Source organism: Ammospiza caudacuta, chromosome 3 (assembly GCF_027887145.1).
Source record: "Ammospiza caudacuta isolate bAmmCau1 chromosome 3, bAmmCau1.pri, whole genome shotgun sequence".
In the NCBI taxonomy this organism is placed as follows: Eukaryota; Metazoa; Chordata; class Aves; order Passeriformes; family Passerellidae; genus Ammospiza; species Ammospiza caudacuta.
The window spans coordinates 26,651,254-26,665,401 of record NC_080595.1 but is presented as its reverse complement, the minus strand read 5'-3'; the positions used below and the strand labels follow the sequence as shown (position 1 = coordinate 26,665,401).

General features: G+C 39.0%; 1 protein-coding gene across 1 annotated transcript in view; it reads left to right on the top strand.

Moving 5' to 3' along the window:
• HHAT (hedgehog acyltransferase) overlaps positions 1–14,148 on the top strand; it is a 147,232-nt gene that overhangs the window by 59,439 nt on the left and 73,645 nt on the right. Inside the window, exon 9 of the mRNA XM_058802321.1 lies at positions 13,804–14,005. Coding sequence (XP_058658304.1) covers positions 13,804–14,005 — 202 coding nt within the window. The remainder of the gene's footprint in view (positions 1–13,803; positions 14,006–14,148) is intronic.

The window sequence follows — 14,148 nt, the reverse complement described above, 5'->3', positions numbered from 1 at the left end:
AAGGCACAGAAGAGAGTCTGAGCTGCAGAGAAGAGCATTTGTATGTTTGTTCTTTAAGGAAAATTGGAGCTTAACACTGATACCACTTAACAGCCTTAGTGTTAAGGACTTTAGTTTAGTTTGCACTGTACTTTTTTGATGGTTTGATAATTCCTTCTCAAGAAATATACAAGTAAAAATATCAATGGATTGTGAAAGCATAGTAAGAGTGAACATGTAGGAAGGCTTAGAAGATGAAAACTCTTCAGCCAGGTCATAATTTTGTAGTTATTCTGCCCAGCGTATAAGATGAGAAAATCATTGTATCTTGCATGTGGTATTAGGTTTTTAGAGTGAAGAGTTCTTAATGTACAAATATTGGTTTTAACTATAAAATGGAAATCCTTTAATGCATGTGCCCTGGAAATTGAACTAACATTCAAATGGAAAGAAATATCTGTCAAGTTCACTCTGCTAAATCCAATCTCCAGACTAAGTTAGTGGTAAATTAATATATTTTTATCCTGGTGCTTTGCTAAATGTGTGCTCTTCTTGATGAACCCTACCCTGCATCCACAAACCTCACAAAACATGCAGAACATTTGTGTGAATACATACAGAAAAATAAGTACAAACATACAATTATTCAAATTTTTTTTCTCTTGAAATAACAGTTAATTGTAGTAGCATGGTCTCTGTAACGGTGAAAGGTCAAGAAAGCTTTCTAATTCTTCAATCCTCGCATTTTGAAAATATTTTGTTTGGCTGATTTTAGGGGTAGAGAAAAGGATGCTTGGTGCAAAAGGCACTTGAGAATGAAAAAAAGCACATAATGCAGATCCTTATCCATCTGAAACTGATGAAGAAAATCTTGCTGACAATAAAAGAAAATATAGTGTGGCTTTTTCCTTTAGGAGCAAAAAAATTCATCTTAGTTCTCACTGTACAGGATAGACTGGAGACTGAGACAATCATAGAATTGCCAGATGGTCACAAGAAGAGGATGGAGTGGGCTGCTGTTGTGGGACTAGGGGATATTTAGTTTGTAGAAAAAGATGAGACACAAGTGAAGGCAGCTTAGCATTACTAATGGTAACTGTGCAAGCAAGTAAAAATGAGAAAGTATCATTTTATGCCCACTCAACTTCACATTAATTCTCACTGAGCATTAATAAACAGTACTGTAATGATGGATCATCATTATCAATCTCTGCAGTGGTGCTGTCAAACAAAACATTAGCATTGTAAACAGAAAATGTTCCAGGATGTTGTCAACATGCTTGACCCCACATAATTACGTTTGGCTTTTTGGTATTCATGAATTCTGTGCATATGGCTCTGGTCTGCCACTGTATGGGCTCATAACTGAGAATTATGAAGTTTAGGTGAGAGGTAGGGGAGAATGGGAGACTACTTCTTAAACTGGCTGAGTATTTCTAGTCTGCTTCAGGGCAAAGTGTCAAATCCCTGGTGAGGGTACACCTGAAATTCAGGTACCTTTTCATTGCTTCTTGGCTTTTGGTCTCATCCAGGAGCTGATGGATGCTGTACCCCCACATCCTTCCTTCTGAAGGAACCTGTGGAAAGGGAATGGGCTCTTGGAGGCAGAGATCTGCTGCAGCGTGAAGGCAGAAAGTGTAGGATATTGCTCTTCTTGCAGCTCTCCAGGCTGAGTGGTACCCCTGGGGGTGATGGCTTGTGACTGGGAAAAGCCATTTTCCAGTGAAGGAAAATGCCAGATGGTGGAAAATCAATAGCTGAGAGCAGTCGGTGCCTGCTGCCTTCCAGGTGGGGCTGGGGTGAAGGACAAATGTTCCACCTCCATCCAGCATAACCCATGGTTTGGGGTCCAGAGCCTCATGTTTGCTTTTAGTGTAGTGGGATGTTGTCTGTTTGTGCATGCATTTGTTTTTTTGTCATCTTCACTGCCTCACAGCAAAACTGCAGTGGGATGGAGGGATTTTGTGCTGTCTGATTATCTCCCAGGTGTGGAGATTTCTGCTCAGGGAGGTACTTGCATCCTGTTACTGAGGGGTAGCAGTTATTGAAGCAGTTTAAATGCTTTCTTCAATATTTGATGAATAATTCAAGCTAATCCATAGCTATCTTACCATGACATTCTTTAGATTGCTGGTTAGACTTTAACTGACAGATATTTTCTTGAGGTTTTTTAGGGAAAATAAGCCAGTTTGCTGTTGATGATTCTATTTAATTCTTTGAAACTACCTTACCTCTCTGAATGCTATTTCTTATATGACTAGGGATGAGGTGAGCACAAGCTATTTCATGTTGTGTTCCCAAGTACCATGAGGAATTTGCTAAGCAGTTCCCAAGCTAGATGAAATTTTCTTATTTTTGTTGGTTACCCCGACTTTTGAAGAAAGAAAATGAGTTTGTTTGCTTTTTACAGTCTGTTGAAATCTCAAGAAGCGGAAAACATGAAAAACAAGCACTGGTGACTCAATGTGTAAACCAGATGCTTCCTTGAATACCTTTCAGAGAATATCATCAAGGCACACTGATTGGAATGCTGCTGACATCCTTAATGGTCTTTAACCTGTTTTCTGTCTTTTCTGATCTACATTTGTACTTAACAGTTAAAAATAATTTTGTTGATTCACCCTCTTGGGGCTTTTTGTGAGGATCAATGCAAAATCGTTACTTTATCAATCATTATTTGTTCTGTCTTTCTAACAAAAAGAATACCTTTAGACAACTGGAGAGATAAACAGCTCAGTCTCGTAGGAGGATAAGATTTATGGTACCTTTTCTACTTAACTTTCCATGACACCTTAAATGATGATTTTTCCCTGGCACTTTTACCAATACCTTTTCCTTGAGTATGCACCTGGTTTTTGTCCCATTTTTTTAAACTGTTTTTTTCCCCATACTTACATATGTATTTAAATTTCTGGCTGTAACTACAGCATTTCTTTCTCAAGTTCTGCCTTTGCATTGGAATAATTTCTTGCTCTATGTTGAAAACTTACTGGTTTGTTCAGCTCTAGCCTCTGTTGCTACTGACTTCACAGGAACTGACATTTTCCACCTAAGTTTTTATCTGGAGTGAACTCTGTTCCTGGTGGTTGTTAGGGGTGTGTTTCTATTCTTTCTTTACAAATGAGAAAAAAAGGAGATCATTATTTAAGGGTGCAACTTCAACAGAAGTAAATATTTTGTTTCACTTTGCTTAATTAAATTTATGTTCATTCTCACTTAGATTGATTTGGGCTGATAAATGTGTATTGTACTCTACATCAGAGGTGATTTAGCTCTGCTGGTGTTTGAAGGGTTTTTGACAAGAGGCTGGAGAGTGTAGAGAAGTTCTTTATTGTGGAAGGTGCTGTATAATCTTAAGTGATCCCAGCTTTGCCTGGACATCTCAATGCCTTGGCTGTGCTTTATAAATAGTAATTTCCCAGAACTGCAAAGTGCATTTTCTAAGAAATGTGAGCTCAGGAGAGGTGAGTGAATTACTCTGCTTGGAATAACATCAAAAATCTAACTCTTCAAATTTTGTGCACATGCAGTTTGGAGGAAGATGTAATGCTATGCTCTCCTTAAGCAGATACTTTGACATTCCTCAAGTTTCCTGCCAAATTTATACATCATCTTCTCTGTATTTCTGCGTTTCATTAATTACATACCTTTATTTCAGAGATCCATTGAAGCATGTTTTGTTGATTTTGGTTTAAATTTGAAGATTTGGTTTAAATTTGGAGACCCAAGTCTTCACTGACTTTGAGTCTTTGAACATTATTCTGGTCACACACAAATTTATATTTCTGATGCACCCTAGTGAAAGTCTTCTGGCACCTTGATTTCTGTTTGTCTATAGAACCGTACAGCCCAGTGAAGCAAAGGTATTTCATGGTTTGGTGAAACTGCTGTGGGGTCTGTGGATACTAACAGTGCCCTTGGACATGCATGTGTACAAAGGGATGTAAAAATGCAGAAGAATTATCAAACTCTCCACAAAGGAGTCTGCAAAGATTAAACAGTCTTTCTGTTACCTAGCAAATTTTAGAGGGCCATTCAATTTTATTACCTTGTCTCCAAGCAAAAATGGTTTAATGAGGAAAATAAATAGGTTCTGTTGTAGTGACTGTGTTTTGTGCACTCCTTTGGCAGAGGTGTGCTGGAAAAGGTAGCTGTTAAGTGCATGGTGATGAGTGTATTTTAAACATCTGAATTCACACATGCAGATGAATCCACATATTTTCTGATGTACCTGGCATACTAAGATTAGCAGAACAGCTAAATAACTTGTGCTTACACCTGTGGAATTTAAATCAGCTTTCTAAGAGAAGAGAGAAAATACAGTACTTTATTCTTGGTGTGGTGAAAGCAACAAATGACACATTTAACAGTTTTTCACTAACTGTAGCACAAACAGTTTGATATGTGCAGGCATATGCAGAGGAAAAGCTGGATTCTGTTGCTTCAGAGAGGAGGGATGGCAAGGGATGAGATTTGTTGCAAAGGTTTTATTTGTGTAGGAATTTTTTGCCTATGCAGCCTCCAGTTGAGGTATGCAAAGTTCTGAATTTTGGGCTGGGCTCTCTGATATAGAAATAGTCCAGATTATCAACTGTCTAACACAATTTGAAGTGTTAGAAAGCAGGCATTCTTTATTACAGCACTGGACACATTTGGAGGATTTTTCCTCTGATTGAATGTGTGTTGTGAAACTTTACAACAGTATTTAATCCATTGTGGTCATACACATTAATTAATTCGTAGTTAATACATAAAAATCCCTTTCATATAACTAATTTACATGCTTCTGCCTCTTACTGGAAGTCTTTTTATGGATCTAGAGGGTCATGTAAAGGGGTCTAAAGTGGTCATATTTACTGAGCCCCCAGTTTTGCAAATGACCTTGCCTTGAACTTCTCTTAGGGCATGCACTGTTTCTTGTTATATACCTTTGCCACAAAAACCACTTAGGTTCCTCATGATCTGTTTATCCACTGCTTCCAACTACATTTAACATCCTGTGTGTCTACTTGTATGTTCTTTATTCTGATTTTCTACCTAGTCTTTCAGCTCTATTTCATAACTCCAAAGGAACTAAACATTTTTATTCTCTATGTTGTCTATCAAGTCCCCCCTTTTTTTGAGACCGTATCTCTTTCAGACAAGTCTCAATACTTCATTTTCCAGCACAGAGTGTTACAACATCTATAACATTGAACCATAATACAAGGAAATACACATACTACAATAATTACACTGACTGCCACAACTGCATTTTGTAGCAGTCGCCAATTTGGTAGCCATGAAGTAAGCCAATGCCACCAAGAAGAATGTTCCTCTCTCTGCTAGTCTGCTACTGCTCTTTCTGTTGGAATGGTTCCTGTCTGTTGGGCTTCAAACCCATCACTGATGTAAGTGCAAGACTCCTGTCCTAAAATAGCACACATTGCTCCCTGGCTAGCAAGCAGGTAATCTGAGGCTGTGCAGCTCTATACAGCCACCATTCATGTTTGTTGGAGCTCAGAGGATGTACTCTTTGATATTTTAATAATACTGTTCACTATTTCTTCTAATAATCACTTTAGCTTGTTAATATAAATTCCATAGTGCAAGGCAGCATGCACGGGGCATAGAGTGAACCATAATCTTTTGCTTCCCAAAATCAAAGGAATTTATTGTGGCTCATCCTGGACTCCCTGGATGGAAAATGTTCACCTGGCCCTAAGTCTTCCTTGTGGTTGTTGCCAGAGTTCCTTAAGGGGAGGCATTAATACTGCTTGGAAACAGGAACCAAGCCATCCTTTGTAGGCATTGTCTTTGCATATCCAATAGGTCCCATTCCCAGTATCAGAGGTCTGATTTCCTATGTCCCACTGTTGCACTGCTGGTGGATCTGGGGCTCCTACGTGGGCTTCTGTTGTGTGCTTGGTGCAGTAAGGCCAATGGAGTTTCACGTGGCATTGCAGCTGGGAGTGGTATAATACCAACACTGATTTGTTTCAGCACAAGTTGTATTTCCATTTTGAATAAAATTAAATAAAATTAAAGCATATAAGTCCTTTCACTAACTACAGTAGTTTTAGGTTTCTTCTTAAGGGGAATGTTACTAAATCCTGTTAAATTTATAACTGTGTTTCTGTGTTCTATTGTACAGTTTTCTTTTACTGTTCCTTCATTGACTCCATTAAAAGTCATAGCCCATTACCAAAGTTCTTGCCAGCCCATAAGCATGGACCATCCAAAGGAACCCAGTTCCTACCAACATTATTTGAGAACATATCCAGCAATTACTTACATTTAATTTAGCTACTTTGATCTTTAAACTTTAATAAGAATTTTCTTGACTAATCTCTTGATGAAACTCTTGATTAGCTATCAAGGTACAACTCATAGGTATAAATAATACTTTAGGTAAAAGGTTACTCATTCTCTTTCCTCATTGTTTGTGTTGGGGACAATAGTTCCACTGTCCATGGAGCTGACACCTTTTTGATTCTAGAATAATATACCTGAGGTCCTTTACTGCTCAGTTTTACTGTGATGTATGTGGGTAACAGTACTTGCTGGTGTCCCTTTGGCTGGAGAGGTGCTGGATCCCTGTCCCTAAAGTACACCCACTTTCATGGTTGGAATTTGTGTGCTGGTGCCTCCATTCCCACCATTCCCCATCTGGTGATGACAGCTGCCTGTCATAAATCCTGCAGAGTTTTACCTGAAGATATGAGATAATTATTGAGGTCTTGTCCCACCTTTAGCATGCATATCCCTTGGGATGCGTGGAGTTTTATAGGGCTGACCCTAGAGCAGCTTGTAGGGGCTTCATTTTTCCCTGCCCTTAGCTTGGATCCTAATTCTCTACAATGCAATTGGGAGAACTTGAACCCAAGTCAATGAGGTTTCTTGACAGATTTTATTGAGTTACAGCTTAATAGTGTAAATCATCCTTTCTGCTTTTCTGATAGCTTGTGGTCAATAGGGAGCATGTAATTCCCACTGAATTTCTCTGTGTTGTCTGTCACATCCAGTGTAAGAGCTGGGAGAAGTAAAGAAAATAAGTGGGGAAAAAAGAATTATTTTGTTGATGGTGTTGCTTATGCATTTTGTCTAATGATTGTTTAGGAGACAATGAGCAATTCCTGGTGCAGAAATCTGGACTGGAATATCTGCACCTCTCTGAGTAATGCCCTAGCCACAGACTTGTTTTTTTCTTCCATATTTGCTCTTTGAATCTCATTTATTTTCTGCCTAGTGGCAGCCTGGTAACAGACAGCTGGAGCACTCCTCTGAGAGGCAAGATATGTTGGTCTCCCTGGCAAAGAACCTGACCTCTACCATTTTGTAAGCAGAGAGTGACAGTGCTATTAATATATCCCTCTTCTAGCTGTGTTTTCAGAGGAGTATATAGCCTGCCTGTTGTGCTGCTGAGCCTAGATAGCATCAGCACATGGTAGGTGTGTTGTGAATATCAGGAGTGAATTGGGCCCCTGAGGGGAGCTAGGTTCACAAGAGCTTCAGGGAGCTCTGCAGATCCTTATGGGAGGAGGCAGGAGTGCCTCCTGCCCAGCTCCATCTGTCAGCTGGGGACACAGCCCTCTGTCACCCAGGAGCTGAGCTGGAGGCACTTAACTCTGGGTTGTTTTGGCAATAACACTTAGGCTTCTGCTGTCAGCAAAATGTTTGGGGTGCTGGTTTGAACTTAATGCTATAACCAGTCTTTTGGCTCTTGGGTCATCTGGAAGCCGTCCCATTTCCATTCTGATCAAAGGCAGCTCACTGGTAGTTTTGCATTTGACTGCAAACAGGTGGTTATAAGCAGGGTTTCTTTCTTTCCTAGATACAGCTGGAAGAAAACTCAACACAGCAGTCCATCAGTAATGAAACTTTTTCCATTAGAAGGAAATATTATGATTTAGATTAAAATTTCATTTTAAATAAATGAATCTCTTTGAAAACATTAGCTTCCTTGGAAGAGTGAATTCAAAATGATTTATTCAGTATTCTGCAGTTACCTACCCTTTGACATATGGACTCGACTCACTGTTTTTCGTGTTGAATGCAAGGGAAGAAATGTACTTTAAACACTTCTCAGTTTTTTGGTAGGAAACTTCGCACTCAATCTTTGCTGGGAAACATGCTAACAGTTATGAAGTGAATGAGAATTCAGGTCATATTTGTAAAGCTGAGTGTTCTTGCATATGAGTATTCTCATTAATGCTTTGTAAACCAAATGGACTTAATTTCTCATTAAACATTTTTGTGCTAATGCAACAAGACTTGCCTGCAGCCAACATCAGCTTAAATATTTAAAGGATCTGCATTTGTCAAGGTCTCTAAACATCAGGTTAAGCTGGTGAGGTGAGAGAGTCTCTTATAGAGCTTAAAAAGCTTTGCCAACAGCCAGCAAAATTGCTAGGCTGTGAGAAATGGAGTTTAACAGAACAAGGCTTAGTCTCCTAATGAAAACTTTGCAAAATGGTATTCCAGATATCTCTGGTTATTTCTTTATTTCAGGTGCAAATATGAATAGCTCAGCCTTCAAAGTCATGTTTATGGGAGATGTTTCTGTGATGTAAAACAAATTATTCCTGTAGGACCCAGTCTTGCAAAGACTTACAGGTGTGCTTTATTTATGGACTCTGAGTAGCTCTGTTCAAGTCAGTGTCAGCTTGAAGTGACAAAATAGGAATTGTGAGAACTCACCCAGAAGGAGGAATTTGCAGAGCTGCACCTGACATCTTTTTATTATGCAGCAGAAAAAAAATCAATGGTTTAAGGCCATGAAGAGAGTATTAAAACCAAATGAATTAAGGAAGCCTAGCACCAGCATAATGCTGCCTGGACAAGTTTTTTTACACATGTCCACAGATGAGCACCCTCCCTGTACAGAGCCTCAGGTGCTTTCTGGTGTCAGGATGCAAGATGAAAACTGCATTATTGCTTTTTAAACGTTTGCTGTGTTGTCTCTGTAATTGCCCAATTCAAAACCCTGTGATGGTCACACACTTAAACCTTGAATGCTTGAAACTTACAGAGACATTGGAATTTTCCCTGAAATAAAACACAAAATCCCCATATATTAATTGTATTTACTTCACCATTGCAAGCAAATTAACTTTTTCTTTCTTTTTCACATTTCACCTCATTCTGGATTAGATGTTCCAAGATCAATGCCTAAGAGAGGGGAAAAAAATCATGTATAGCATGCACCTTGCTATATTACCTTACTTCAGGAGGAAATTCAGGCACATGTTGAAGAAAGGTCCTGGACAGAGCAGCAGTTAAATGGGTGCTTTACTTGCACTTTCTTCAAAATTTAAATATGTTTAAAATTACATGTGCAAGTAAGAGCAGTATGTGGAGGTCTCAAGGAATAATAGCCCTCCTGAATGATTCTTAACTGATTAAAAATGCTTCTTTTAGAGGTCTCCTGAAGTTACCAGAATAAAAACTTTATAATGTAGTGTGTTTTTCAAGGCAATGCTTGTCAGATCTCTTATGATTGTTCTGGAGATTACCACTTCAAGAAAACTAACAAAATGGTTATTGGATTTAAAAGGTATTCTCTGTAAGTAAATGTCACTTTTAAATACTTCAGCTATTATGTTTGTGTTTGCATTACTGTAGGGATTTAAATGGTACCATTTGCATATTTTATCCAATTCTCTAATGTTCGCTGAGTGAGTTAAAATGAAGATAAGTTGTGTAAATGAAACAGCTTGCTGGCTGTGGATAAGGTAATTTAAAGTGCTGTACCTGGACTAAAAGTAATGCACTTTGGGGAAAGCGCATACAAAGGATGCCTTGTTTGTGAAAGCAGCATGTCTGATTGCATGTAAGTTCTAGTTTGAAATCAAAAGAGAAATAGAAAGATAGAAAACACAGAGATATGTTTAAGTCTGACATCTTTGCCTTGGGAGGGGAAGGCTAGGGAATGTATGTTTGGTCATGTCAGGTATGGGGGTGTGCGTGCAAATAATTTTTACTATATAACATTCTCTCAATATTTGTATTTATGTGCTTCTAACACACCCCAGATGTTTTGAGATTCTAATGACATGGAGTTCTCTTCCCCTTTCTCTCCATGTTATATGCGTAACCTTTTCTTCTGACAGCATGAAGTACCTTCCCTTGTTGTCCTTAAGGGAGGTCTGGCCAGCCCCAGCCCAGGGATGGTTGGCAAAGCCTGGCCTGTGGTGTTCTCATGTTCTCTGACAGTCTGCCTAGAAATCGCTGTTTCTTCACCTTCAAATTTCTCCTTTGAAGCTCTGGCAGTGACTGACTTTTGGCCCCCTAAGTTAATGTTTTATTTTTAAATACTCACCTAGCCTGCATTTTTTTGATACTAAGCATTTTCCACAGGTCTAATCTTCTTGTCTGTAATTTTCATGGACCTTAAGGGACCATCCCTCCACCATTGCTGGCCATCCCTCTAACACAGCCTGGAGGGACATGACCAATTACTACCCTCAAATCTACTTAACATCCTTTTCTCCTTGCGAAATATTTTGCTGCTTTTTTTTATTAGTCCGCCTTTGGCTTATTTACTACCAAGTAACTGCTGAGTTTTCTTTTTCTGCATGTGAGTTAAAATATATTTGCTGTGTATTGCTGCCAGATTTTTCAGCTTTTCTGCCCTCCTTACACTTGTAGAATAAATGTGTCATCTGTTCAAGACCTGTTAAGAAACTCTACTACAGGGGTGTTCCTTTGAGTTAGGGTGTCATGAGTACCCATGGTTACTTTTATGTGCTAATAGACTCCAAACCAGGGATTTTGAACTTCTGTGTGGATTTTCTGTGATTAGAAATGGGAATAATCTTAAAAGCTGCATGGAAGCTTAAAATGAGATATTTATGTAATGCTGTTCTACTTATGGTGCAGCAGGTCAGCATGTTCTACAGCAACCTCTCCATTTGTGTAAACCCTGAGTAAAGTACAGGGTTTATAGTACAAAGGAACTGCAGAGAAAGATTGCAGGTAGATAGAAGCATTGGTAAGAAGAAGAAAAGTTAGGAATCATGCAGATATAAAAGACATTGATTTGTAGTAGCCATTACCACTTAAACTCTTTCCCTGCCTCCTTCCTTCCCTCCTCACAGATTTTCTTACTAAAGTGGAGGGCAGCACAACCTTCTGAATACACTGTAAGAGGTTCCTTTTCTTCCCATGGGGAAGGGTGAACGAGGGGCTGTGTAGAGTGTAGCTGCTGGACAAGGTTAAACACAACAAATTGTTAGTTACAAACTGTGTGTTGTGTTGTTGATAATACAGAACTAATATCTTCTATCATCTGGCTTAATAATGCTTTTCCCAGGGTAATCCTCCCTCACACTTAAGGGTTTGTGCAGCTTTTTGTAATCAAATGAGTATTCTTCTGTGTAAACACACAGGGGAAGTATAGAGAATTGAGATTCTCAAACTACCAGGTTGCTCTAAAATAAGCAAAATGCATCTTTACAGCGAGGAGAGTTCTGGCATGGTTGTTTTGCAAGACAGTTTTGGCAATCAGAGGGCACAGAGTGCCTGGTGTTGAGCCATGCTCTGCCCCTGCAGAGTTGCCATTGCTTGTAGGCAGGCCTGCCAGTGCAACAGGGCATGCACACCTACATCACTGGCTGTTATGTGCATGGATGATAAGGCAGCAAATACTTTTTTCCCCTGGTGTGTTCTGTAATGACTTTTTCACAAGATTTTTCTGAGTGAAAAATACAGGAACTTAGAGAATTGCTCTTCACTCTGTTCAAGAGAAATGACTCAACATCTATCAATCCTTTATAATCTCTGTAAAACTGCCCTGACAGGGGAAGGCAAGACACATGGTCTAAGAGTGGTCACTGCCCTTGTGACAAGGAATGGAGCCAGCTGTCTGTCCAATTCCTCGTGGCACTAGCAGGGAAGGAGAGAGGCTTTGCTTTCTGATTTCCATTTCTCCTCTGGGCAGGGAGGCAGGCTCTCCACAGTACTGGAGGGGAAGGTCAGAGTGTTAGTAAAGATTTTGTTATTCCTTTCGGCTTCTGTCCTTCTTCAAACAGGTTTTCAGGTAGTGGATTTTCAGTTGCACGTTTGCCATCAGCCTCCCTACAAGCTAAAACTTCACTAACCTTTAACATTAATCAGAATTATGAGTTGTTGCTGCTCAATTATCTAGCTGCTGTTGTCAAACACTAAAAATCAGAAAATAGCCTATTTTTCTCTGCACAGTAAGCTGAAAGCCCTTCAGGCCAACCTAAATTGAGTTGCAGTTGGAAACAAATGTGTTGATGCTGCTGAGCTCTTCCTGGCAATGCCACTGCCAGTGGAGGCTGCCTGTGCAGCTCTGCTCTCTTTACCCTCTGTGTCACAGCCCTGCAGGACATTCACTGCCTGCAGACTGCTGGGATAAACCCCTCTGCCATTAGATTAATGGATTGCAATTGCAAGTGTCTCTTCAGACATAGGAAGGGGAGGAGAGAAGAAAAGCACAACATAAATAGAAATTATTGATCTTAATTTCTATTTATTTTTCATATGCTTAGTGAAAAAGCACACCTATACTGAAAAACATGTAATCAGATGTTCCCTGTAGCAGATTGAATTAAAAAGATGTATTGATATTATGTTAAGAAAGAATTTAGAGCATTTGACACTTGTTTTTTTAATGACTTTTTGTTTACCCTTTAATTATGTTCATCACTGTATTTTACTCCATTATTTATTTTCTTACTTCCTAAGATTAGGAATAAGCAGTGTGTTAATTTCCATTTTAAATGTTTAAAATGATATTTATCTCTGAATGTGAAAACTGATAACTAGAGATAAAAATTTCACTGGAAAATAAAAAATCCCTGAATTACCTTAGCAAGTAGGAATAGTCTCAGATACGAGTACAGACTTTGATGCCAAAGGAATGACAGCTGAGGAGAGCTGTCACTGGTGGTTCTCAGATACCACATCTCCTTGCTGGTACCCATGAGCTGGGTGGTGACTCCCCTGCCTGATGGGCTTCTTCAAAGTGTTGGCAGAAATATGCAACTCTTTCAGACAGTGTCTGCCTAGTGGTCATGCCTTAATCAGAAAATGATGGGAGTGGATGTAGCTCTTCAGGCTGGAAGTGAAATGACCCACAAAACAGTGTCAGCTTTCAGAATCTCATTGCTTCTGATATTTTTTCTGAAGCAGCACTGCTTTCTGGACACTTATAAGCATCAATTAATGACTAAGGTTATGACTCCTGAGTTCAGTTTAAATGCAGAATATAATTGCATGGAGAGTGTTTCATATGGGTTTCCAGGCGTTTTTGGTATGAGTCCCCCAAAGGTCATCAGACTGACATGATCCCGAGAGTGTAATAGAAGAACCAGATCGGAATTATTTACAGTTCACATAATTTTTAATGAAATATTTCAAAGGAAAGAAATTACAACCTTTTAGTAATAAAGTATGTTTGCATACATCTACATTTCTGACATATGGGAAACAGTCTATGGGTTGTGACTGTATGTGACTTTATATAATGTTTTAAATTTTTTGTTAATAATCTTATAATTCAAATTCACATGAAGATTACAGGTAATTTCTGTAGCTGACTTACAACTATTCCAATTTAAAAAAATGAATATTTGCTATTTTCAGTTTTGAGAATATATTTGTGCTAAATATTTGCCTAATGCAGAGTTCGCACATGTTTCATGAAGTGATCTACAGCTTTGCAGAAAATAGGGCAAGCTCTGTAAATAGAACATATCAGGTAGCTTTTTCACATTCTTTCTTATGCTACAAATTGACACATTTGTTCCTTGGTGGATGTTTTTCTGAGATTTCTGTGAAATCTCTAACAGCACTGCATATTTGTCATTTCACCTGCAGGTACATTTATGTTCCAATGGGAGGATCTCAGTCCAGTTTGCTTGGAACACTGTTCTCTACAGCCCTCACTTTTGCCTTTGTGAGCTACTGGCACGGAGGACAGAGTTATTTATGGTACTGGGGTGCACTTAATTGGCTTGGAGTAATTGTGGAGAATGGCACCAAGAGGATACTTTCCATTTCACTTATTCAAGACTTAATTGTAAGTTGAATCTTTCTCCATTTCATATTCTTGTTTCCTGGTTCCATGCTAATCTGAAGTTGCTGGTTACTAATTTGGTTGAACCAAGATTAAAAATCATGGATAACAGAATTAGGATTCCTTTGCCCACCCTCCAGTATCTG